Source organism: Watersipora subatra, chromosome 1 (genome assembly GCF_963576615.1).
Source record: "Watersipora subatra chromosome 1, tzWatSuba1.1, whole genome shotgun sequence".
In the NCBI taxonomy this organism is placed as follows: Eukaryota; Metazoa; Bryozoa; class Gymnolaemata; order Cheilostomatida; family Watersiporidae; genus Watersipora; species Watersipora subatra.
In genome coordinates, this window is record NC_088708.1 from 5722852 (window position 1) to 5746615 (window position 23764).

General features: G+C 38.3%; 2 protein-coding genes across 4 annotated transcripts; one reads left to right on the plus strand and one right to left on the minus strand.

The window, feature by feature from the left end:
- The first annotated feature begins 107 nt into the window (after window positions 1-107).
- Window positions 108-18594, plus strand: LOC137402431 (neurofilament heavy polypeptide-like). 3 transcript variants are annotated; one of them, XM_068088946.1, is made up of 13 exons: window positions 108-254; window positions 6293-6331; window positions 7701-7803; window positions 9141-9278; window positions 10275-10420; window positions 10809-10939; window positions 12666-12869; window positions 13200-13260; window positions 14569-14701; window positions 14918-15024; window positions 15423-16909; window positions 17019-17183; window positions 17665-18594. In XM_068088946.1, the coding sequence occupies exons 1-13, from the start codon at window positions 221-223 to the stop codon at window positions 17839-17841; spliced, it is 2925 nt and encodes a 974-aa protein (XP_067945047.1). In that variant the 5' UTR covers window positions 108-220; the 3' UTR covers window positions 17842-18594. The 3 variants fall into 3 exon arrangements, with proteins under 3 accessions (XP_067945047.1, XP_067945033.1, XP_067945039.1); XM_068088932.1 differs by having other exon boundaries at window positions 10809-10927; window positions 12645-12869; XM_068088938.1 differs by having other exon boundaries at window positions 10809-10927; window positions 12645-12869; window positions 14921-15024.
- An 86-nt stretch (window positions 18595-18680) lies between these two features.
- Window positions 18681-23092, minus strand: LOC137392844 (calponin homology domain-containing protein DDB_G0272472-like). The gene is made up of 5 exons (XM_068079217.1): window positions 22861-23092; window positions 22380-22528; window positions 22060-22193; window positions 19490-20508; window positions 18681-19265 (listed from the first exon to the last, which is right to left on the minus strand). The coding sequence occupies exons 1-5, from the start codon at window positions 23090-23092 to the stop codon at window positions 18832-18834; spliced, it is 1968 nt and encodes a 655-aa protein (XP_067935318.1). The 3' UTR covers window positions 18681-18831.
- Window positions 23093-23764: the final 672 nt, after the last annotated feature.

Genomic DNA, 23764 nt, shown 5'->3' on the forward strand with positions numbered 1-23764 from the left:
TAAATCATACTGGTTAATCTGCCTTTATTAATCTACTTGGATAAGTTCCTAACTGAAATGGGCGTTACTACCGCACATCGCGATACTTCCGGAACTAAGACGAATCGTAACTATATAGCTGAACTGAGATATCTGGTAAAAGGAACAAGTGCATGTTGTTAATTTTGTAATAAAAGTTATTATGCAGCATATTCAATCGATTTGTTAAATTTTAAGCATAATGTCTGGAAACCCTACACACGTGGTCGTTGCAGGTAAACTCAACTATATATCTGCCTAGAATTGGATTTCATATCTATCTATCTATCTCTGTAAAATATTTCAAGTGGCCGCTAGGCCTGTAGAAATAAAATGGTGCATTAGGCATAAAAATAAGATCACAAATAAGCATAGACTTATTTATCTAAGTCTGAAGGATAAAAGTATAAGATCGCTTGGTCTAGATATAAGAGAATCAGATGTTAAAATTTCATCGCACGGTTAAAAAAAGAGTGTTTCATTGCACTTGCATTGATTGTGTGTCTGATATTGGAGCCTCGAGTAAAAGATGAGTTCTTAATTACAAATCTATTAAAATCGACCATTAGGTCCTGGCTTAAAATTTTTTGCAGTGTGCTTTCGTCCTTGATGCGTCTTCTCTCTGCAAGTGTTTGCCATCCCATTTTCACCATTTCTGATGATATACTATCAAATTTTCTTAAATTGTTGGCCCACCTAAAAGCTTTTCGGTTAATGGATTCTAAATCTTGTATACTATAATCAAAATGTGGACTCCAGATTTCCGAAGCGTACTCTAGCAGTGGACGACACACACTATAGTATGCTGTCCTTTTGACATTAGGAGATGTTTTCTTAAGGGTCCGCATAAGCATAAAAAGAGTGCCGTTAGCCTTACGTATGATGCGATTTATGTGTTCATTAAAATTGAGGGTGCTAGAAACAAGTATACCCAAGTATAAAAAGGATTGCGAGGATATAAGAGATGTACCGCAATAGTTGTATATATGTGAAAATCTAACTGGTTCCACAGATGTAGATGTGCATTTATTAGCATTAAATCTCAGCTGCCACGACTCAGCCCATGCAGCCACTCTGCACAGTTGGTCCTGTAGCAGAAGGCTGTCGGACGCACATTCTATTGGTCTAAAAAGTATGGCATCATCCGCAAATAAACGTATGGATGTCTTTGGACAGTTCAGAGACTCTGGAAGGTCATTGATATATAAAAGAAAAAGCAAGGGTCCAAGCACCGACCCCTGGGGCACACCTGATGTTACCTGGGTAGGTGGAGATTTTTTACCGTTAACTATGACACAGAATGTGCGGTCCAGGAGCCAATGCTGGATCCAAGTCACTACATTTGCATTTAGGCCATAACTTCTAAGTTTGTGGATCAATTTGTCATGCGAAACTGTATCAAATGCTTTACTAAAATCCAAAACAAGTACATCCACTTGAGTGTTAAGATTATTAAAATTTGCCAAGTCTGATATGGTGTGTATAAGTTGAGATTCACAGCTGTGCTTTTTTCTAAAACCATGCTGTGTTTCACTTAGGATGTTATTCTGATCGAGATAATCTCTTATGTTATGAGCAATAATATGTTCTATTACCTTAGATGATACGCTAGTGAGTGATATTGGCCTATAGTTAAGTGGGGCCTTCTTGTCACCTTTCTTGAATACAGGGACTACATTGGCATGTTTCCAATCAAGTGGCACACACCCTGTGTTGAGGGAGTGTTTAAAAATCAGCGTTAAAATGGGAGCAATGTCAACAGCCAAAAACTTGAGCAGGGCAGGACTAAGGTTGTCTGGGCCCATACCCTTACGATGGTTAAGATTATTAAGAAGGGCCAAAACTCCCTCTTCACTGACAGCAATGTCCATTTGGGGTACATGTTCTGCACTAGATTGAGTGAATGATACTTGTGGGACGTGTCCATCGTCTACAGTAAATACGGACTTAAAATTGTTAGCAAAACTTATGGCCATATCGTTGTCATTCACACAGTTATGTAATTGCATAATGTTTGAACAGTTTCCCCCTTTTGAAGATTTAGATATGAGCTGGAAAAGAGGTTTGGAATCGCCATTCTTAAGGCTTTCAGCAATATGGGACTCTAGAAATTTATTATAATCTCTTTTAATAAGGCGTTTAGATAGATTACCAATGGACTTTAGTTGTTCTAAATTGTGGCTAGTAGGGTAAGCTTTATAGGTATGAAAAAACCTTCTCTTTTTTCGGCAAACTGTTTTGGCTTCCCTTGACAACCAGAATTTTTTACCTTTGGGTTTACGTACTGGGATGCATGAGTTAGCTACGTTTAAAATAGTGTACTTGAATGTGTCCCATAAAAAATCTGTCGTATTTGAAGCTTCAATAAACTGGAGATGTCTGTAAAGGTGGGCTGTCTGTTCGCTTATGTCAGACATCCGAGCCTTACCAAAGTCAAAAAGAGTTTTAGTAGTGCGAGAAACTGGGGGATCAACCTGTGGAAAAAAACTAAAAAATTCAAAGCACAGTGCTGTGTGATCCGACATTCCAACATCAGCGTTTTTAAAAATAGGGCAGGGATCAAAATTTGTAAAAATAAGATCAAGTGTGTTGCCTTTAGAGTGGGTAGGGAAGTTTACATGCTGCGAAAAGTTATTTTTCAAAATAAAAGATAAAAAGCTCTTAGCAAGTCCACGACCCCCTGGAGAGACGGCCGGCGTGTCAAGGGTCCACTGGATTTCAGGAAAGTTAAAATCTCCAAGTAAGACAAAATTGCTGACCAGGCTGTCCTCAAAAAAATCAAAAAGTGCACTCATCTTAGCTGAGCTCGGAGGACGGTAGTAGGTTACTACACAAACACGAAACCCGTGAACAGACAAGTTGATTACAAGCATCTCCTCATTAGGATCCACAAAAGAATCAAATATCTGAACCCCTTTCAATGATTTAATAGCGACTAAAATGCCTCCGCCTTTAGTGGGGCGGTCTCTGCGGAAAATTTCGTAGTTTGGTAGTTTTAGTTCATTGCTCGAAACCTGAGGGTCTAAATGGGTTTCGGTGAGAACTATAAAAATAGGATCATACTCATGTACAATGGTTTCCAGATACTGGACTTTGTTCCTAATACTGTTGCTGTTCCATAAAATCAGAGTCATGATTGTAAATCTCTGACGGCTTCCCTACTTGTCAATCTTTTGAGTATTTGGTTAAAAAAGGGGCAGTCACTATGGCTCGTTGCATCGTGACCCCTCGAGCCACAGTTACAGCACTTGGGGGGATTACTACAATCTTTGTGGTCAGCACCTGCTGTGATATTCTCACTGCAATGTCTGCAGATTTTGCTAGCAGTGCAGTTTGATGCTACATGGCTATACCCCCAGCACTGATAGCACTGAAGGGGCCTAGGCTTTGGTGGTTTTGCTTTTTCCACATTTAGTTTTAAGCACAGTTGCTGGATGTATATGCCTTTATCAATGACTTCAATTAGGTCATTTGGTACTTTAAAAATTAGTTTCACAGTACCAGTAGTTGTTTTATCTTTGGTCAGAAATCTGATCACCTTTTCACAGGAAGGGTACTCTTGCCTAACATATCCCAACAACTCGTCTTCGCTAATGTTTTTAGGGACCCCAAAACAAATTCCATCTGATCTTGGGGATGGCCTTTGGGGCCTTCTAACTTTGCAGTTTTCAGTGGTGGGGTTCCACTTTTCCAGTAATTGGTCTACTGAAGAAGATTTTTCAAATTGTATCATGAGCTTTGGGTCGTTTTTGTCATGTTCGAATTTTTTCAAAAACATAATTATTGGCTTATCTAGTATGCTGCTGATGCTGTGTCTGATGGCTATATGATTGAGAGCCAGAGATTTGTTTTCAAAGCTATGAACTACTACACATTTATTGGGATCAAAATCCACCCGATTATTGTGGGGTTTGATTGACGGTGGTGGGTTGCCTGATAAGGTTGTTTCAGAATGAATAGGTGATTTCAATAAAGAGCTGAATGTTTTCAATTGATCAGTTTCAACCTGGGGGCCGTAGGCCTTTTGTTCAGGTATGTCCCTGTTGGTGTGTTGGCTGGACTTTTTCAACTTGTCTATGTTTTCGTTTGCCACCATTATTTGTGATCCAAGCTCGGTCAGTGAGGTGGTAAGCTTGTTTTCGAGTGTTTCTGTTATTTGTGACCTGAATTCTGATAATGATTTACTAATATTGTCCTCAAGAGTTTTCAGCCCGCCCATATTCATTGTTAGAGGTGCTTGTTGGTGGGAGTCAGTAACCAACTTCTCTAGTCTAGATTCAATTGTTTTAACATTGGGGTGGTCACATTTGTGGCAGTACCAATGCACTCCGGGGATTGCCAAGAATTTAATTGCCTCTTTTTTAAACTTGCTGCATGGATAGTGAAACCATGTTGTACAAATTTCACATTCAATTCCTTCATCCAATACTAACTTCTCGCATTTCCCACATGTGTGAGCATTAACTTTATTACTGCTAGAGCCAGATCTAGATCTATCTCCCTTTTGGCTGCTAGTACTGGAATTTCTTCCTAAACTTCCTGGAGTTGACATTACAAAAGAATGTTCTGGCCAGTACCTACTCAATTAACCAAAAAAAAAAAAAAAAAAAAGACACAAAACAAAACAATGCAAGCACTCCAACCGAACGAACTAGCCACAGCAGCGCCTGAGGCGGCCGAGCTGCTTAAATACCTGCTGTTGTGTTATGTTAGTGTATAGAAATTAGAAATGTACAAATATAAAAGAAAGAAAGAAGAAAGGTATATAGAAAATTCATCAAGATTTGAAGAGAGGAATTTTTTTGCGCCTAGCTCATTCAAAACCGAAAACCGGAAATCATATCACACGAGAGCAAAGGTTTTGACTTATTTGCGTAGCCTTTTTTACAATACCTTTTAGAGTTACAATCACCCGCAGATTTACTTTGACGGTTTTACTACTGCCAAATGTTTTACGGGACTAAATATTTAGCAATGGTAAAGCAAGTGCGGTTTAATGAGTGGAGAAGATTGCATTTATCATCGCGTAGTTAATCAGCTACAAGTTGTTAATAAGAGCTTTGCAAAGTAGAGGTTTTAGCAATAACTTACATGTTAAATGTTTAGTATTACAACATGGAGCAGAATGAGTATGCTATATGTTAATGTGTTTCCCACAATAATATCTTAAAGCTACTCATAAAAACAAGACTAAAATTATACCCATAGATTGTAAGCTGAATGTGATATGAGTTTAATAGGATAATTTGACTGTCAATAGGTCAATACAGTTTAGCTTTAGTGTTTTTGTCGACCTATAATATTGCATAAGGCGCAATCTTCAGTGAAAGTAGGCTGTAAAATAGCAGATACTATCCATTAGAAATAAACCTAAGATACACTATATTCAAAATGATCGTCAGAGGTTTGTCCTTTGCCAATTAGCCTAAGTCTGTAGGCTTTCTCTGCAAAGCTCGAATTGGATTTTTTTAATACAATTTATACTCTGCTTAATGCTACGCTTGCTTCCGGCTCTTATCATTTTTTAAAATGCTAGGATATTTTGCCCTTTCTGCCCTGTAAGGCTTTAATACAAGCAAAAGTTGTTTAGGATAACCTGTTAACATTTTTAACCTTTCAAGGTACTAGTTGTAAAGATAGGAGTAAGCAATTGTTTGTCATGGCTATGAAAACTTCACAGTTAAATGAATGATTTCTGCTGGTATTATAACGTTGATGCTATTATACCTGTCCAATATTTTACTGTAGCAGGTACACTACTAGTATACAATTCAGTAGTCTACTATAGCAGACATTAGTTTTTAATTTGACTTTCTATTATGGCAGGTTCCATACTCTTAAGACTACAATCTGCAGAATGTGATAGCTACCAAACTCTAACTTGAGCAAAATTGTTGTAGTCTTTGATACTGTTAAAATTTGCATAAGCGTTGATGGATATGAAATATCTTAATTATATAGTGTATATCATGTGGTGCAACCAACAAAGGTCAGGAAGCATTGCTGGTTTTTTAGAATTTTTGAAAAAAACAGAAGGCTGGCTCTCCAACTGTTTGTTCTAAAATCAGCACAGTATTTTTTAAAAAGAAATCTTTTTTTAGTTTTAGTTCATTATACAAGTATTGCAACTCCCCTATTCATTGTGCATTTAAAGGTAAAAAGTTGTTTATGCACTGGCACACTTCATTTTCAATTTAGGCTGGCATAGTGCAGTAGCTTTCTATTTAGTAGCTCCGCACCCTAACAATAACTTAAAGTGATTTTTGATTTGCAGTTCAACGAGCCAAGGACTTGATATCTAAAGGAAAGAATGGTAAGTTTTAGCACTATGAAAGCTATTAGTAGTCATAGAAATTTACATCTCATTAGTCAAATGGTGACTCATTGGGTGGCTATCATATCATAGCAGCTCATCGGTTTTTGTGTTATGAAACACACCTCTCTGATTCACCATGTTTCTATACTTTAATAAGCTCCTTCATAGAGTCTGTCTTCAAATGTACTCTGGGAAAAGCAACCTTTCGAAAAAGGGTCAAATCTGTATGGCAAGGATGCTACGAAAAACCAATATTTGAAGTATGGAAATGAAATTAATATGTTTAGCTCTAATTGTCAGTATCGAAGGGGCGGACTTGGTCACAAATTACTAAGGATTCTTTTGACAATTCCTTATTTTATATTCTTGTATATTTTGTACTTCAAAAAGAAATTCTTGTTTCATAGTTCATCTTTTTTTGGCTTCAGTTAGTCATACGATCGTTGGTTGAATGTGGCAGAGCACCGATTTGACAACAATCTTTAGTAGCAAACATTGATTAAAGTTGCACACCAAACTAGCATCTAGCTACACAGCACTTTTACTACTACTTACTACAATAAAAATATGCGAAAATCCAGGCGAGTAGCGCTAAATATGCAGTATGTGTATGTACCAAATCTTCTACTATTCATTATGCAATGTGCTCATTATTTTATAGTAAAATTTAGGCGATTTTTTATGAAGCTGGAACACGCCAATGCTCCTGAATATCCGTATCATTTTAACTATATGTTGAGGCCACTCATTCTCACATGACCACGGAGTTTGAGGTCTGAGACTTATTTAATTCTTTATCTGTGTTGACATATTCCTTTTCATAGAGGCTATGCGGGCATAGAACTGCGTGTTCGTGGTGATACCGTTGCATGAAAAAACACCACTTGTACTGTTGTTGTATTGGCTTGTTGTGTGGAACTTTTCAATCACAGTTGTACAGCAAAATGAAAACTAACACGCCAGTTGCATCCTATACAGGAATTGTTCCTGTTGGCTATATTGTGTAGAAGGCTTGCTCTTGTGCCTGGTCATTTAGACCAACTGTAGACACGTGTCAATTGTATCATCAGTTACCCAGCCTGTGTGTTTACTTTGAAACCACCCCGAATTCAGTGTCAAATATTTTCAGTGCGCTAAGTTCTGCACGCGGGTTGCTTAGCTTCTAATATGTCTGATAGCTATCAGTGTTTAACCATGATGTGACAAATAATCTTCTATGGCAACAACTGAAGAGTGGTAGTATGCAACACACTTTCTGACTTAAGCTGATCTCAAACTAAACGTGTCAATGGTGGTCATGGAAACGGCATACTTGTACTTTCTGGGAATATTGTCTATCTCATCACAAGCTATCTCGCGTTTTTAGGTACAAATGATGCATTCGTCACAATCGCTCTGCATGACAAGAAGTTTCAAACTACAATCAAAGACAAAGTTATTGATCCTGAGTGGTACGAGGAGTGTGATGTGTAAGTTAACTCAACTTACTCCTCTATATATTCTTAACCATCTATTTCCGTGTAGGTCCCCTTCATCTGACTGGCGCGTATAATATTGCTGCTAGAAGCTAAACAATTGTATTACAGCATCATGACATATTTATAAACAATGAGTACACCAAATTAGTTTTCCTAAAAGGTAATTTGTAAAAGGTAACAACATAGTTTTGCTGTGTATGTAGTTTTACTCGGTCAATGTGAGCAATTATTTGAAACCTACCGCCGCACAACTGCACTTTTTGTATCTGCAACAATTGCAGGATTTTGTTCTCATATCTATCTTTATCTTATCTCATCTCATCTATCTTTGAGACAGTTCATACCTGCTGCATTGTTATTGTAGATGTTTTACCAAGTTTTAGGTCTTCAACAGAGGCTGATACTAATTTATAGTATTGTGTACAGCATATTTTGGATAGTCAATCCTTTATCTAAAAATTAATCGGCTTCGATAATTGCTTTGTATGTTGAGACCATCGTGCGATGGTAGAGCAAATATTCTTATAAGAGTACATTGTATGTTACTAGATTCGTTCCAGAGCCCTAGAAGCAGTGCTAAATGATCAAAATACTTGCATTTAGCATGGCAGCAATTTGTGCAACTACCTTTTAGTAGCAAACATTGATTGAACTTGCACACCAAACTGGTATGTAGCTAGTTTACCTTAGAGACATAGATCTATGATATCTTAGAGATCGATAAACACAAGCGTTGGCCCAGCAATGCGTAGGTCCAGTGGTAGAGTGAGTAGAGTGAGTAGAGTGAGTAGAGTGAGTAGAGTGAGTAGAAGAAATATGTGACATCACTTACTGTAACTCACACTAGATATAGGTTAAATTAACTTTAGGTTAAATTTATCGGTCTGTTCTTGTTGTATTTACATTAAATCTTCAATTTCTATCAGAATTTTACACGAATACCAGTGCAGCAGCATGTCAACATCATTTAGTCTAAATTATTTTTCATCCACTTTATGCAAGCTTAGACATATTTGGTGATGCAGCTAAAAGGCATGTCAAATATTCTAATATCTACCAACAGCTCATACATAGGAGCCAGCAACAACTTACCAGGATATTTGACATTCCTTCCTACTATCGTTACTAGCTTGACCCGTGCATAATAATACATGTAACTACATATAACTCGAGGTATTTGTACTAATCATAGACTCATTTACACCAGTGTGTCAAGCCAGATGTCATCAATCTTAACTCTCCCTGTTCCTTAGTTCTACTAAAATGTGGCTTCTATTTACATATACATACAGAGAGGCTCAATGAATGCCCTTGTGCACACATTGCAGGCCTCTTCCTGAGAACTACAATGAGCACAAGCTTACCCTGCAAGTCTTTCATCGCAACAATTTAGGTATCGATGAATTTCTCGGGCACTTGGAAGTTCCCTTGCAAAACTTTGATGTCTATGACCCACCCAAGTCTATGTAAGTCTTCACTCTGACCTGCCACGAGCTAAACAGGAGATTCTCTAGCAAACAATTATTACAATCTCATAACATTGAAGACACAACTGCGTCGTCGTAGCCAGTGATAATTGTGAATACGTATAGTGGTTCTATGATGTATGTTTGTAGTCATTGTTGTATGTCTTATCTCCATATCTTAACTACTCTTTTCATTGTTGCTGTTTCTGAAGATACATTCTCAACTCGATATATCTTATATCTTTTCCTGTCGAGGATACTTCTCATCAGCGTGTGCTACTAATATGCAGAGGTTACTATAGAAAAACTGTGTTTACATCGAGCCATGCATTTCTCTCAAGCTAGTTCTTTTTATCATTGTTACTTGGGGTTTTAGGTTAAAAGATTTTTAATTTAACCATGAGAAAAATCTTGCTCTGTTTTTTCTTTTGTTTTAAGCGAGTGAAATGAATTGCTTCAAACTATCTTCATTGTAAGTGATGGATATGGCAGGTGAATACAACGTAGTTTGTTTCCTCCTATAAATCAACCTCGCAATTTTTTAACACTCCACTTTTAGCCATGAAATGAAACATGACATGCGCGCTAAATTAGTTGCCTTTAATATCAAAGAGCAACAGTGAGAATGGCCTTTTTTATGTCGCCCCTGTGTTTCTAGATCGTGCTGCCAAATCCTACTTAGCACATGATATACTCACAGGCATGTATGTTCTACAGGCTAATGCACTCCTGTGTTACACAGAGCAGCTGTAATAAGTGTTTATAGAGACAACCATGCTTGAAATAAGCCTGGAAAAATTATCAGATACTCTGCTGTTTTTCATATTAGTGTAGGAAGATCTTAAATGTTGAGTTTTTGGCAATCTGACAATTGTTGGCTGTGGAGAGTGAAGTAACAGAGAATATGATAATGTGTGTAACATCCTCTGAATGCCATTGAGGGTAAAACCTAACGTGAACTTCTACATCAATTCGTTGCCTCTCTGCATGCCTCAGATGGTACAGCCTGCTTTGCAAGCCAGGCCAAAATAAGACGAAGCCAAGGGGAGAGCTGGAGGTGCGGATGTCATTTGAGATAAAGAAAGTGAAGGATTTTGATGCTATGAGTACAGCATCTGCCGCTAGCCGAAGATTTAAAATGAGTAAGAAATCTGTTAAACATGTGGCATCAGCTATAGGTGAGGGGTACTTTACTAATGTTTTCTCTTTTCTGCAGACTAACAATACTCTACCTTATCTGTTGCCTCCCCATCTCTTTCAATTCTTTCTATTTATCATGGCGGCTTCATGTCTTCTGTGTTTGGTTGGGCAGACCTTGCTTGTAACTGGGGACAGGTTCTTTATCCAGCAGGCTAGTCAGCGTTTGTGTAAACGAGAGTGGCTGGCTGTGCCATAGTCTGGGAATCAGATGTTGTGAATGACACAAAGCTATGTCAAGGTAGCAGTCCTATCTATGGGGGTGACGGGTGTGCTCTTTTCAGTTGAAAACCAGTTCTGATACAGGTATGGTAGATGTCGGCTGTATTGTAGGGCGTAAAATAAAAGGCCCAAAGCCGGAGAAGACTTCTGATTATGTGCATGTGCCGGATCTGACCGGCCTTGATGCAGGTGCTCTCGGGATGGAGGACATTGCAGAGAATTATGCTTCTGTGAGTAATAATGTAATAACCAAATCAGTCAGTCGCATAGCGGTTCAACCAAAGCTTCCAACATCAGAAGCTTCGATTAAGAGCAGCTTGCAACCAAACAGCTGAATTTTTCATTTGGGTGATGCTGACGCTCGTATTTGGTCAGACAACATATTATTAGCAAGTGTTATACGTAATTTTTAACAACTGGTCAAGTGATTTGTGATTTTGTGAGTCTAAGTTCACGAATGAACTTGTACAATCGTTAAGACAACAAATAGTTGAAATGTTTTTAATTGTTTGAGTTTCGTTCTATCCTGTGTAGTCGTTTCTTACGAACTGCGGTTTTGAGATATGCACGTGTGAGGCCATCATCCCCTTTAAGTGCACGTCAACTATTCAATCTATCATTTCAAAACAGAGAATTTGTCAACTATAGATGGAACACTTCGCTAAAACTATTTTAGCAAATCTAGACAACTGTAATGTATACTGGTCACAAAATACCCTAAACAAGCATCCATTAATAGTGTTTAAGCTCAATATTAAGAATTGTTTTCTTTTTCCAACCATCAGAAAGAAGAGCAGGCAATTAATTCTACTGTATTTTTAAGTAGTTTGCTACACTCACCGTAAAACCTCTAATTGAGAAGGGTTGAAAAATACAGCGCCACCCTTTAATTGAGCGCCATCTCTATTTGACCGCCACCTTGACATTCCTTAATCTTTACGAACCCATAATAGAAAGTGATCAGTTGAAAATTTTCCACCAAATCGTGCTAATTATGACTTGGTTACATCAATAACAATTAATTCTTTCCTTTTTGATATAGTGCTTGCCATATTTTTAGTGATGGTGTGCCTGAGAAGATCGATCGTTACAATTATCAGAACTACACTCTGATTCGACGTCCCGAAGGTCTAAATCCAATCCATCGTCTTCAGATTCATTTATCATGTGGTTTACAATTTGACATGAAGATTTTAAAACGTTCTGATGAACGATGAGAATACTCTTCAGGAATGCCGTATAACGTAATAGCAGCCATTGTTATGGCGTATCGCACTCGGTTTGTCAACTCCAAAGCTTTACAGTTTGTTCTTTAAAACTTTGAAAATGACACCATCGAAATAATTAGTAATTGTATCTTGCTAATATGTTTTACTCAAATTAGTTCCTTGTTTATCTCAGTCTGATGCTTCAACGTGTATTAAAAATGGTTTAGCAAAAATGCTGAGGTCCCACAGCATTAATCTTGCTCCGCCCAAAGGCGAGTGCAAAATATAGCCAACATTAGCATCGCTTTCTCCGTAAAAGGATTAAATTTACCTTACCAAAATTCTGATGAGCTAGTTCAAAAATACAGCGCCACTCTCTATTTGAACATCACCTCTTATAAAGCGCCAATATAGCGGGAGAGTTGAAAAATACAGCGCCATGGCGGTCAGATAAAGGTTTTACGGTGTGTGAATGCGCGCTCTAGCCAATATTTTTAAAGGTGTTTGTTGAATATTGGATGAATTTCTCCTATGCAATTAATTACCCAGCATAAGCGTGCTTGTAAACCTATTGCACTTGTGCAAGCTGATGGCTGGTGCTAAATTTTATTGCTCTTTAGTGATGATATATAGTGTTTAGTGATAGTGTTTATTCCATTTTAAACTGTATGTCCAAGAAGTGTGTGTTTAGAAAATTTACATTAGTTAATGTGCCCAAATAGTAGTTATTTTATTGCAGCCAGTTGTAAATGTAACCAAGAAGCGACTGAGTGCAACATCTGATAGCCTTTCCCTCCCTCCTAGCAGTCCAGCCTTTCAGAGGAGCTCTCCTCGTAGCTCAAAGGGTTACTCTCCTTTCAATGCAAGGAGGAGGTCTCAGGGAGAACATGACACTCCTCCATCAAGCAATGCTTCTACCGAGGATGTTAAACAGAGAACAGAGGATGCCGAAAGCATGGATAGTGTATGTCTAACTTATAGGGTTATAGGAGGCTCTTTTGTTTTTTTATTGTGTGCCTGCTATAGTCTTACAATATGGAACTGTGACAGACCTTTTTGTCTGTGCATGCTATAGTCTTACCATATGAAACTGTGACAGACCTTTTTGTCTGTATGCGTGTGCTATAGTCTTACCATATGAAACTGTGACAGACCTTTTTGTCTGTATGCGTGTGCTATAGTCTTACCGTATGGAACTGTGACAGACCTTTTTGACTGTATGTGTGCTATGGTCTTACCATATGGAGTTGATACATGAAATTTAATTAAGTCAACAAACATCTTTTCTCTTTAGCAATCATTCAACAGAACTCACCGACGAGGGGGCAGTGGTTCTGATGTCCTGCAAACAAAACGTGAGTATGTCTTAGTCTGAGCTCCCATCTAGGAATAATCGTTATCTGTTTTTTTTCATAGGTTTCATGCTACAGCCAGTGAATGCATGTCAGAGGCAGATTTTGCTGTCGCATTAGACGCAAAATCCTTTTTTGACAGGGTAGAATTTGCCGATATGTTACAATTATCGTATTTGATTAAAGCGAGTTGCATGCAGTGAATGCGTTGCTCGGCAACCTATTACATATTGAATTGTATAGTGTCTTCACTTCTTTGCAAGTTGATATCAGTGTCAGTAATTCAGCTTTTTTTTGTTTAAACAAGCAACTATTGTGGTGTAATCTCGTTGAATCTTGATTAGTCTAACAAAAGAATGAAGGGTGAAGCTCCTTAGAACAAGTAAAAGTAAAACATCCATTGCAATGAATTAATATCTCGGGTAACTTATCAAACTTCATCAAACTTATCAAACTTCGTCATTAATAATCACTTGTTCCTTGTAAAAACTGAGTCTTTGTTGTTTGTTGCAGACATATTTAACATAATGCTGCAATAACATCAATTTACTCAAACTACTAAAATATTACATGTCATGCATATTACGCGGGAGACGCAGGAGCTTGAGAGTCAGTTCGTATCATAATATGTCCTATGAATAGTTAACATTTCTGGTTCACAGTGGCCTTTGTCTGAGAATACTGGTCTAAACTGTCTTAACTGTGCATCTTTTTAAAGTTAAGGGATTTCATGCATCCAAAACAATTTTTGTGCCTGACCTTCACCCGTAATCTAGCTTTTGATCTAAGACACTCATAGGCTAATAGCTTACCTTTGATGATTGCCCCACGTGACACACGATAGAACTACGGCTAAGATATGCGATGCTCCTAGTCCATAGAAAATGGAGTGTAAAGTAGTGAGGGTTACAGTACGCTAACTCCCAAACCTCAAATGCTTGTATAAGAGGACAGGCTGCATGAATATCTACAGCATGTAAATTAGACAACTCCCTAGTGATCTATGATGACAACTCTCACCATTTCTGCAAATAACTCGTGTGGCAGAGTTCTACTGATTCTCAATCATTGTTGCTTTTGTAAAGATTAAAAATACCTGAACTCTTTGGTTACCCTCCTTTTACTGCATACGCCTATGGCGGACACATGTCTTGTAAATATTTACTTTATCTACTTGACCATTATATGCATACATGTACAAATACACAGGAGAAGTGTTCAACGCACTAGACACTAAATGTGAATGTGGTGCGTGGACGCAATAGCTCATAACCTCCAGCTTTTGTAGATTAATCTTACTCTTTTTGATAGCAAATCGAAGACTTCTCACTAGTCGCCCCAAATCATCGAGCACAGTTGACATCAACTCAGCCGTGAGCGGAGAGTTCGATTTGATAGCTGAGCGACCTGGTGCGGGCACTGAGGACTCGACAGCAAAGGGCAGGTATGTACAGTAGAGATGTGTGGTCAGGTTGGCTGTGTATAAGCATATACGCAGCTATACCGGGAGGGAAGGGCTTATATGTACCGGTATAAAGATATATGTGAATGAGGAGGGTGTACAGTGGCTATATGAGCAGGCATCGGAGGAGGGAGATGTCTGTTATAGAATTGTGACTAATGATGTATTTGTCACCAGTACAACACATGCTGCTCTCAGCAGGTTACGATCAGCTACTTCAGCTAGTCAGTTAAGTGCGGGTGCGCTGCCAGAGGTGGTGGAAGATAGCAAAGAGATGAGTTCCTCTAGTCAGCAGATCAAAGGAGGTGGGTCACAAATCCTTTATGTTCTTGGTATGGCGGCTTTTGTATCTTTTCTCTTGTTGTTATGCTCAGTAGTACAAATACCCGTACAGTTTTATGTTATGTATAAATACGTGTTCAAGCTTATGTTCTGTTTAAATGTTTGTATAATTTATTTAGTGCTATATATAGATACATGTACAGTCTCTAATGTTGTATATACATACAAGAGTTACACCAGTTACAATCCTTTTCCAAAGTCTCTCGAAATTTCCAAGAAACATGTTTAGAAGAGCAAACTTAATGTACAAATAAGGGACCGAGGCATTTTTCTGCATTATTGCAATGTATTTCTATTGTTTTTTCTTATCCAAAACTCTCTTGGGTATGTGTTTTATTACCCAAGCTATGATGAATTGAAGGTTTACCTGCTCCGGATGAGCCCGAGTTAGTCGATGATGACTCCGATGACTCGCTAGCCGGCTACTCTCCTTCACCTATCGCTCCCATAATCCGGAAGGAAGAGCCAACCGACCTTTTCACCAGACTAGATGCCCAGATGAAGCGGGAACAAGAAGATGACTTTCCCATAGTTAAACACCATGCGGAACCTGGTGAAAAAATATTCGGCTCCGTTGCAACTCCTGTCAAGCCTAATGACACTGCAGCTCATTCTACTCCGATCGCTGCCGAGCCAGCCATTACTGCTGTCTCTAAACATAAAAAGAAAGAGAAAATAAAAGAAAAGGTGCTCACACCTCCATCTGACTTATTCAACCTTATAATGGCTAGCGATGAGCCAGAGTATGATGTAGATGCCACATTGCCTCACAACAGCAAACTTATACCTCCCGAGGAAGAAAACCCTTTCCTAGAAGAGAATGTTGGCTCAAATGATGTCATAGAAGATGATGAAAGGTCAAGCACGAAGGAGGAGCCCGTAAAGAGGCTGTTGACAGCTTTTAGAGACACTCAGGAAGAGGACAGTTCAGTGAAAAAATCAGTAAGTCATCAACCTGAACCAGTAGCTGTGTCTTTAAAATCTCTCATACCTGACCATGAGTCTAAAGACTCAAGAATAGAAGAGGAGGCTATCAGAAAGGCAGCTGATCTTAGATCTAGTCCTAATTCAGAGCAGCATGGAAATGAGGTTTCATCAGCTGGTGCAAATCCTTTTGAGGATGAATCTGTCGAGGCTAACACTTCCCAGAATCCTTTTGAGGATACCAATGGCACTGTAGACACCGCTAATCCTTTTGAAAATGACAATCTTTATAAAGACTCACCCATGAAGTCAATCAGTACTGATAGAGCTGATGATAGACCAGAGAATCCTTTTGAGGTTACCAACTCACTTGAACAAACCACATCGCGTGCAGTGGAAACGGTGGAGACTAAACTAAGCGCATCTGTGAATCCATTTGAGTCATCTAATAATCCGTTTGAAGATGACGAGGAAGAACTCGAAAGCTCTTCCTTCGACAGGGTAGGATCATTCACACGTACGGGTTCATCACGGTTCGCTAGTGCTAAGCCACGGAAAAGGAGAGAAGTAAAGAAAGCGGCTGCTCCACCCCCGCCGAAGCCACGGAGATCATTCATTGAAGCCGACACAGAAGAGTCCACAGATAAGCCATATGAATCCCTTCTCGATACAAAAAAGAATTTGCCAGATGTAGCTGTTCAATCTCCCAAACACAAATATAAAAAGGTTAAGAAAGCACCAGACACTCCTGGGCATCCTGTCGTGTCAACTACTGATAGTCCACGGGGGCGAAGCAGCTCATTTAACCCGGGTTCCTCGTCAACGAACCTTGCTGCGACTGAGAACAATGATAAGCGACGCGATACTGATGTCGGAAGGGTGGAATCTGTTATTCACAACAAATCTTCACCAAATCATGTCAAGGCAAGTCATAACTAGTCATTTTGTACATGTGCAACTATCATTTCTGCTTGCTTGTTGATGTCAAGTGTGTAGTGTTGACATTTTATAACACATAAATTTGTTGAAACAGGCTGCTAGCCCAGGCTCCATGTATCCGCAAAACAAGTGTGAAAGGCAGCCTGCTGTCGGTGCTGAAGCACCTGATGTTCCTGTTGAGCCAAGGGTCACTTTTGAGGTTGGAGTTCAGACTGAAGACAGCACTTTGCCTGCCGAGTTTAGCAGCAAAAGCAAAAAGGTAAAACACACATGAACATGTTTGAAATTGTCTTCTCTTACGCAACCTTTCAAAAAGTCTCTGAATCTCTTCATGTCTTTTTTATGAGGGTTTGATAATAAAGCTCTTGACACTGCTCAATAAACAGTCATTAGTTGCTGCTACTCTTGCAATGTCAATGTCACAGTGAATATTTAATTTGATCACTCACACTCTTGCTTGAATAGCCTGTGGTTCTGCTAAACATGCAATACAGAGGCATCCATTATTTTGATGATTGAGCCTTTACACAGAAAAAAATTTATTTTGTTATTCTATTTAGTACATCTATTTATTGATTTAGCATTAGTTAGAAAATGTTCAAGTCTTAAAATATTTAATGAGTTGGTGAGGAAAGTATTAAGATTGTTTGACGAAGGCTGAATGGATGACTTTTAGATTGGTCTTTTGAATGCTGTCTCACTATCTCACCCCCTTGAATACTCATGTACTTGTTTTGTAGGAGTTAGTAGAGATGATAAAGAAGTTGCGAGCGCAAGTTAGAAAGGGCGAGGATCACGCGAAGGACTTGGAGGAATACATCGATGGCTTAGTGGTTAGGGTGATGACGACTGACCCTAATCTGCTTGTCACTCAAGGATCATGCTCTAAGCAGGCTCATCAAGCTGGCAGGATATGACAACTCTAACCGCGTTGCAATCTTGCCCTGTTACACGCACTTCTCACTCTCTTTTCACTATTCTCATGAACAAAAGCATTTTAAGGTCTCAACGTCTCTCACTCCATTACTATGCAAGAATTCTCTAGATCGGCTTCTTGTTTCAAAGCTCAACTTCTCACCTACTTAATACAGAGTATGATGCCTATTACAGTACGCTGAGTTGTATGCAAGTAATATTGTGCTGTTCTATCAAGGTACTTTTGCGTAGATGCCTGAACAATGTTATTTCTAGTTTTCATGAAAGCATAAGCAATTAATCAGCATAAATGTATATGATATATGACATTTTCCTAGACTGCCTTTTCTTCATTCTTGCACTATAGAAAAGGAGAACTATGCAAACTCTGTTGAATCACAGGCCAGCTTTGCCCGTGACTAAAATCATCTCACAGCTATTCTTTTGTCATCAACTTTCCATCACCATTTCTACTTTTGAATCTATTGTTAGTTCATACAAGTGTACAGTTGCGCTTTGGTCATACACTACACTTGTACAAGTGCACAGTTGTGCTTTGGTCGTACACTTGTTTCTTTTTAGTTGAGCGCCAATGAGCGGCGGAGTATATTTACCATATCATATTGGTGCTAGACGTCACAATATTTTTCTTTGTTCCTAGGAACTTTACTAAAAATAACCTTGACCATACATTTGTGCTTTATGGTTTATTATTGTTATTATTGTGCAATATTAATAAAAAAATTCCGGTTTGGCGTGTAGAGCATGTTTATAATATTATTGATGTCTTTACATGATGCTAAAGGATATTCTTAATACTGATGGAGACTGCTATGCAGTACTCTGTTGAAGTTGTTGGAAGAGACAAGTTACAAGTCTGACTTCACGAATGACTACAAAATGGCTCTCTTAAAACCCACAGCTTATTGCAGTTGATGCGGCGTTACAATAACTTTTAAATACGTGTATGTACAGAAATTATTGTATACTCATTAGTCGTCATCATCATCGCTGAGTTCTATGCCATATTTGGCCATCAACTTATCATAGAAGTCGTCACCCGTTTCTGACTCTTCAGTGATCGCACTTATTTGGCTGCTGATGGAGTGGGTATCAAAGACAGACTTCCTTACATCTACACTTTTGGAGTTGTCTTGTGGGTGTATGACTAGGGTGGATCCCAGCGGTGCTTTAGGCTGAACCAATGATGCACTTTTGTCTGCTACGTTCACCCTTGCGGGTATTCTAGATTTTGCACTGGGTTTTTGGTCCTTGGGCTGTAAAGATTTCTGATTCGTTTGTAGGTTTTTTGCATTACTAGTTGGTGCGGGTTTATCCTCTACTTCTGGTTCAATGTCCTTGAGCAGATTTTCTGCTTCCCTCAATTCTGTTTTCACGTCAATACGTTTTCCTTTCACTGGGTTTCCTGCAAACAAACAAGGAGTATTCTTGCATTAAGTAATCAAATATGTATGTGAAGGAGTGAAACTCATAAATATAGTGAGTATACATCTATTTTTGTTAATTTTTCAATCTATAAAATTGTAGGGAGACAACCTGGGTAGGCAGCAGCTTGTTGCTCTTGCACATTTGGTCATCGCATTGAGCATAATTATAAAGCCTACTCTGGCACAGTGAGTATCTGCATACCTTCAGCATCGTAGGCTTCTAATGTTATTCTGTCTCTGCCCTCCATCTTTGGTTCACTTGCGCTCGACTTCTTGCTCGCCGAGTGCGCAAACATTTTACTGTAATTCCTCTTGAGTCTCACCTCTCGTTTGATAAAGTCTAGCGCTGTCACCTTTCCACCACCCGGCCTCAGCTTGGCTTGGTATTGCGTTTTGCTCGTAAAATTCTCTGGTAAGCCATATTCTCCCCGATCCATGCGCTCATAATTCAGAAAGTTTTTAGTCACGTACTGAGATTTGTATCTTTTCTGTCTGTCTTCTTCAAATTTATTTCTAATTTGAGTCAATTGCTCCAACTGCCTCTTCTTAGATTGTTCTTTCTTGACTGTTTTACTCTGTACCTCTTGATTGTGCTGTAAGGCAGAGTCAATTTGAATATCTTGGAGCTTTTTGAAAAAGTTTGCTTTGCGCCTTTCTCGCTCTTGCTCAGCTGCTCTTTGGTAGGTCGATTTGAGGTGAGTATACATGTCAGCTTCACGTTCAGTTAATACTACCTCTTGATCAGTTGGCTGGTGTCCAACTCTTCCCTGAGTTCGCTCTACTTTGACTTTGCTTTTGTATACGCTGGACAATGCCTTTGCCTTTTCACTACTAGGTAACGATTCAGTATGTGTAGATGGCTTAAATACTGAATATTTGTTATCGGTAGTTGTGTGCCCATGTTGTGAGTTTGAACTCATCGAGCTGTAGCCTGAAGATGCTTTAGATTTAGCAATAGCTACTTTAGTTTTCTGTGAGTGGGTCCTTTTATGTTTAAGTTTGTTATCAGTTGTTTGTGCGTTTCCTCTCTCTTTCCTTTCTTCTTCTACTTTCTGCGTTGCATTCTGTTTGACTTCTTGGTTACTTGATTGCTTAACGATCTGTTTTCTCTTTAATCCACCTATCTGATCGGCGGCTTGACTCACTTTCGTCTCACTAATAGTGGAATGGCTACTGTCTTTATCATTCTCTGCTGGAATTTTGTCTGGTTCTAGCGAGTCTCTGAAATAAATAGTTTTAATACTATTTATAAAACATACTGTTGGTTTCCATTTAATTTAAAAATAATTTTTCCAAAATAGTTCATCGGCGTAAGCATCCATGTTGAAAAGATACCATCATTGTTTGCTTATTTAATCAATAACAAAACATAGGAACAAGACACGCAGTGTATGTAAGATTATAACGAAATGGGTATTTTTCTACAGGAAACTAACTTGGTACCGACATTGAAAACTCAAACACACCAGGACACTCTGTACAACAGCCGTGGTGTATAGAAGGTTCCATGTTATTTACATTCTTAACTTACATATTTATATTTATTTATCTCAACTGTTACACAACTTTATCTTCTTACTGAAAGTATGATACGGTTAAAAGATTCAACTCTTTTCTCAGTCCATAAAAAAGTTCAACCTAATCTACATGAACTTTTCAAGGCCATTGCCAATCTATAGCTTCAGGTGAGAACACATCAAATTTTTTTAGTGGACATTTACACTTGGGAGTTGGTAGACTGAGACGAGATCAAAATGACTAAGACAGCTTTAAAGAAATATTAAAAAATATCTTTGCATGAACAGTAACAGTTGTTTAAAAAGATAATATAAATAATTATGACTTACATTCTCAATATTCAAATCAATATTGGTCACAAAAATGTGTGGCTAAGAACAGTTTTTGTTTAACCAAATTTAGAATTGTTGTAAACATGATGAAAATGACTCGACATATGTATCTATCAATTCTTCAATAGAGCGAGCATTATAAGAGTAACACTTCAATAGAGCGAGCATTATAAGAGTTGATCTTGAAGATTATTTTTGTGCTCCAGATTTTCCTCAGTTTCTCTACAGGACTTCAATGTCCACTTGAATCACTCATGGACTACTATTATAACCAATTTAAACTCTTACAGTTCTGCTACCTTTAGCTTTCTGGAGACCCATTGCTGATGGGTCAGAAATTGAATTTAATTGAATTTAAAAATAAGTACAATGTAGTTGAATCACGAATTCGGATCGATTTTCAAACATGAGTTGATTTTCACATATTTGCGCAATGCTGCTAGACATGTGTCATATTACCCATAATGTTGCAGTTTCCACCTATGCAAGTCAATAACAGTCGGTCACTGCCTTTGATGTTTCGCTCAACATAGAGAATGTGTACATAGTCACATAAGACAAACACTGCAAACAATGAATATACTGTAATACTCTGGCTATAACGAGTAATTAAGGCTTTCAAATATGTACAGTTGCTTTTTAGCTTTCTCATTTGTTAATCTACAAATTCTCTCACAAATATCCTTTGTTTTATTGACACTCATTAATACATACATTAAATGTATCAATGTCTCTACTCGTGTTATCAATCTAAGGGTGCAGTCAATTTGCTTTTCTCTATTTCCATGCAAAAAGCATCTTATAAACTATTGTAATGGGCCTTGCCTGCAAACGAGATGATAACACAATCTATATAGTATTACCTCACACAAACAAAGGAAAAAAAATGTGTTTATTTAAGGCACTATATGGTTGTACATACCTTAGGTTTGGTATAGCATGGGCTACTCTGGCCTCGGCCCAACCCGAAGCCATCTTCTCTGTTCGTAGCAAGTGAAGCTGGTGTTCTTTTGAGGATACTCCAGCGACATGGCTAATAATGGCTTTACCGTCACTCTAAAAGGTTACCATATGCTTTATACTGTTATACTGTGGTGTATCACAACTATCGATAAGACTTTGTGTAAGAGCATATGCATAGCATATCTTAAGCTGAATAGACAATGTATGCAATAGAGAGGTAGGTCAACATGTCAATCTGAGGTCTATTTTACCAGTATCAGCTCTGGTAAAGATATCTACCTGACTTTTTATTGATCGTTTGCCAGGACTGCTTGTACCATTTGGCAAACTCCGCGCTACTGATGGAAAATGTCTGACGGTGCTTTTTCCTGCTGGCTGTGGTGCTGAGAACAGCTTTTCTGGATTGGCATTTCTTGGTTCAACCCTTACTACAAAAAGCAGACAAAAAATTCAAGAATTTATTTTTCAACAGAAAGCTGATTTATCGCCATGCACCTCGTGTTGAACATTAGCTATGTACAAAGACCGCAGCAAAAGCATGTGTTTGCATGTCGGGTATTAGTTGGTTGAATTCTGGGTAATTTTGGTACATCAATATTCTTGCAATGTTTAACAAACATTTCAAGAATATTGATGGGCCAAAATTACCCAGCCTTGCTACTTAACTAAACTTGAAGACTGCAACTCGATATAGTATTTCTGCACCTCAAGTCACCCATAGTGCCGTTTTATTTCAAAGTTTTTTATCAAATTTACTTACTGCTTCTGATCGCTTGTGATGGTTGTCTCAGCTGGGATGGTTGACCCGCTGGTCGAGCTGCTTGTTGAACAACTGCTGGAAATCTCTCCTCTTTTCTGGCGAACACGCGAGACCTCTGCGTTTGTATTGCACTGTGAAACCGAAAAGTGTTGTATGTTAGAGGAGCTCGATCACGACTACTCAATTGCGGAATATAACTTTTAATACCAACAAAACCAGAAAAGCTCCTCATGCCCACTGCAAGCGTTGGAGCAACAAAACAGCTTGTAAGCTGTCTGCTTCTGCTCGTGCATATTACAAACTGTTTTTGGTCAGTCTACAGTCTTGGTCAATGTAGCAATTGTTATTGTGTAGCACACCGACTCGTTTACATTATGCATTATCTGCACTCAGCACAGTCACATGAATAGTGACTGCACCCGAAGGATTATAAAAAGGCATTCTTGTTTTTTCAAGCTGAAAAATTCATAGTATTAGTTTATTCAACCTTATCAATATTGAAAAGTTTTATTAAAGATTTTAGAAACTTAGTAAACAAGGTCAGCATTTTCTTTTTTTTACATTGTTTCTGTCTCTGCCAAAATGAATTCTTGAGCCAATTATGATATACAGTGCACAAACACTCCCATGCTGCAAGTGTTTTAATGGTAAACAACAAATTCGTTTTAGTAAGCAAGAGCGCTGCCTATTATCAATATATATTGCAGGATGTACTAACATTTTTTCTAATATGCCAAAAAACTGTTTTTGTTGTAACATCTAGTCAAATTTATTTAAGAACCTTGAAGCCAGGTTTAGCTTTCAGACCTAAACAGGGATGAACTGAGCTGATTTACTAATATTATTCTTGTTGTATTATTATTCTTAACACCTTGTTCTTTGTTTTTTTCTAAATAATACTGAA

Excerpts from the sequence above, each read along its gene's own strand:
- LOC137402431 (XM_068088932.1), top strand. The coding sequence starts at position 221 with ATGTCTGGAAACCCTACACACGTGGTCGTTGCAG. Across the intron at positions 10,928-12,644 it reads TTGCAGAGAATTATGCTTCT|CCAGTTGTAAATGTAACCAA; the intron begins GTGAGTAATAAT and ends ATTTTATTGCAG. Across the intron at positions 16,910-17,018 it reads CTTCACCAAATCATGTCAAG|GCTGCTAGCCCAGGCTCCAT; the intron begins GCAAGTCATAAC and ends TTGTTGAAACAG.
- LOC137392844 (XM_068079217.1), bottom strand. The coding sequence starts at position 23,092 with ATGAGGAGCTTTTCTGGTTTTGTTGGTATTAAAAGTTATATTCCGCAA. Across the intron at positions 22,529-22,860 it reads ATCACAAGCGATCAGAAGCA|TAAGGGTTGAACCAAGAAAT; the intron begins GTAAGTAAATTT and ends TGCTTTTTGTAG. Across the intron at positions 20,509-22,059 it reads CATGCTATACCAAACCTAAG|AGACTCGCTAGAACCAGACA; the intron begins GTATGTACAACC and ends TATTTATTTCAG.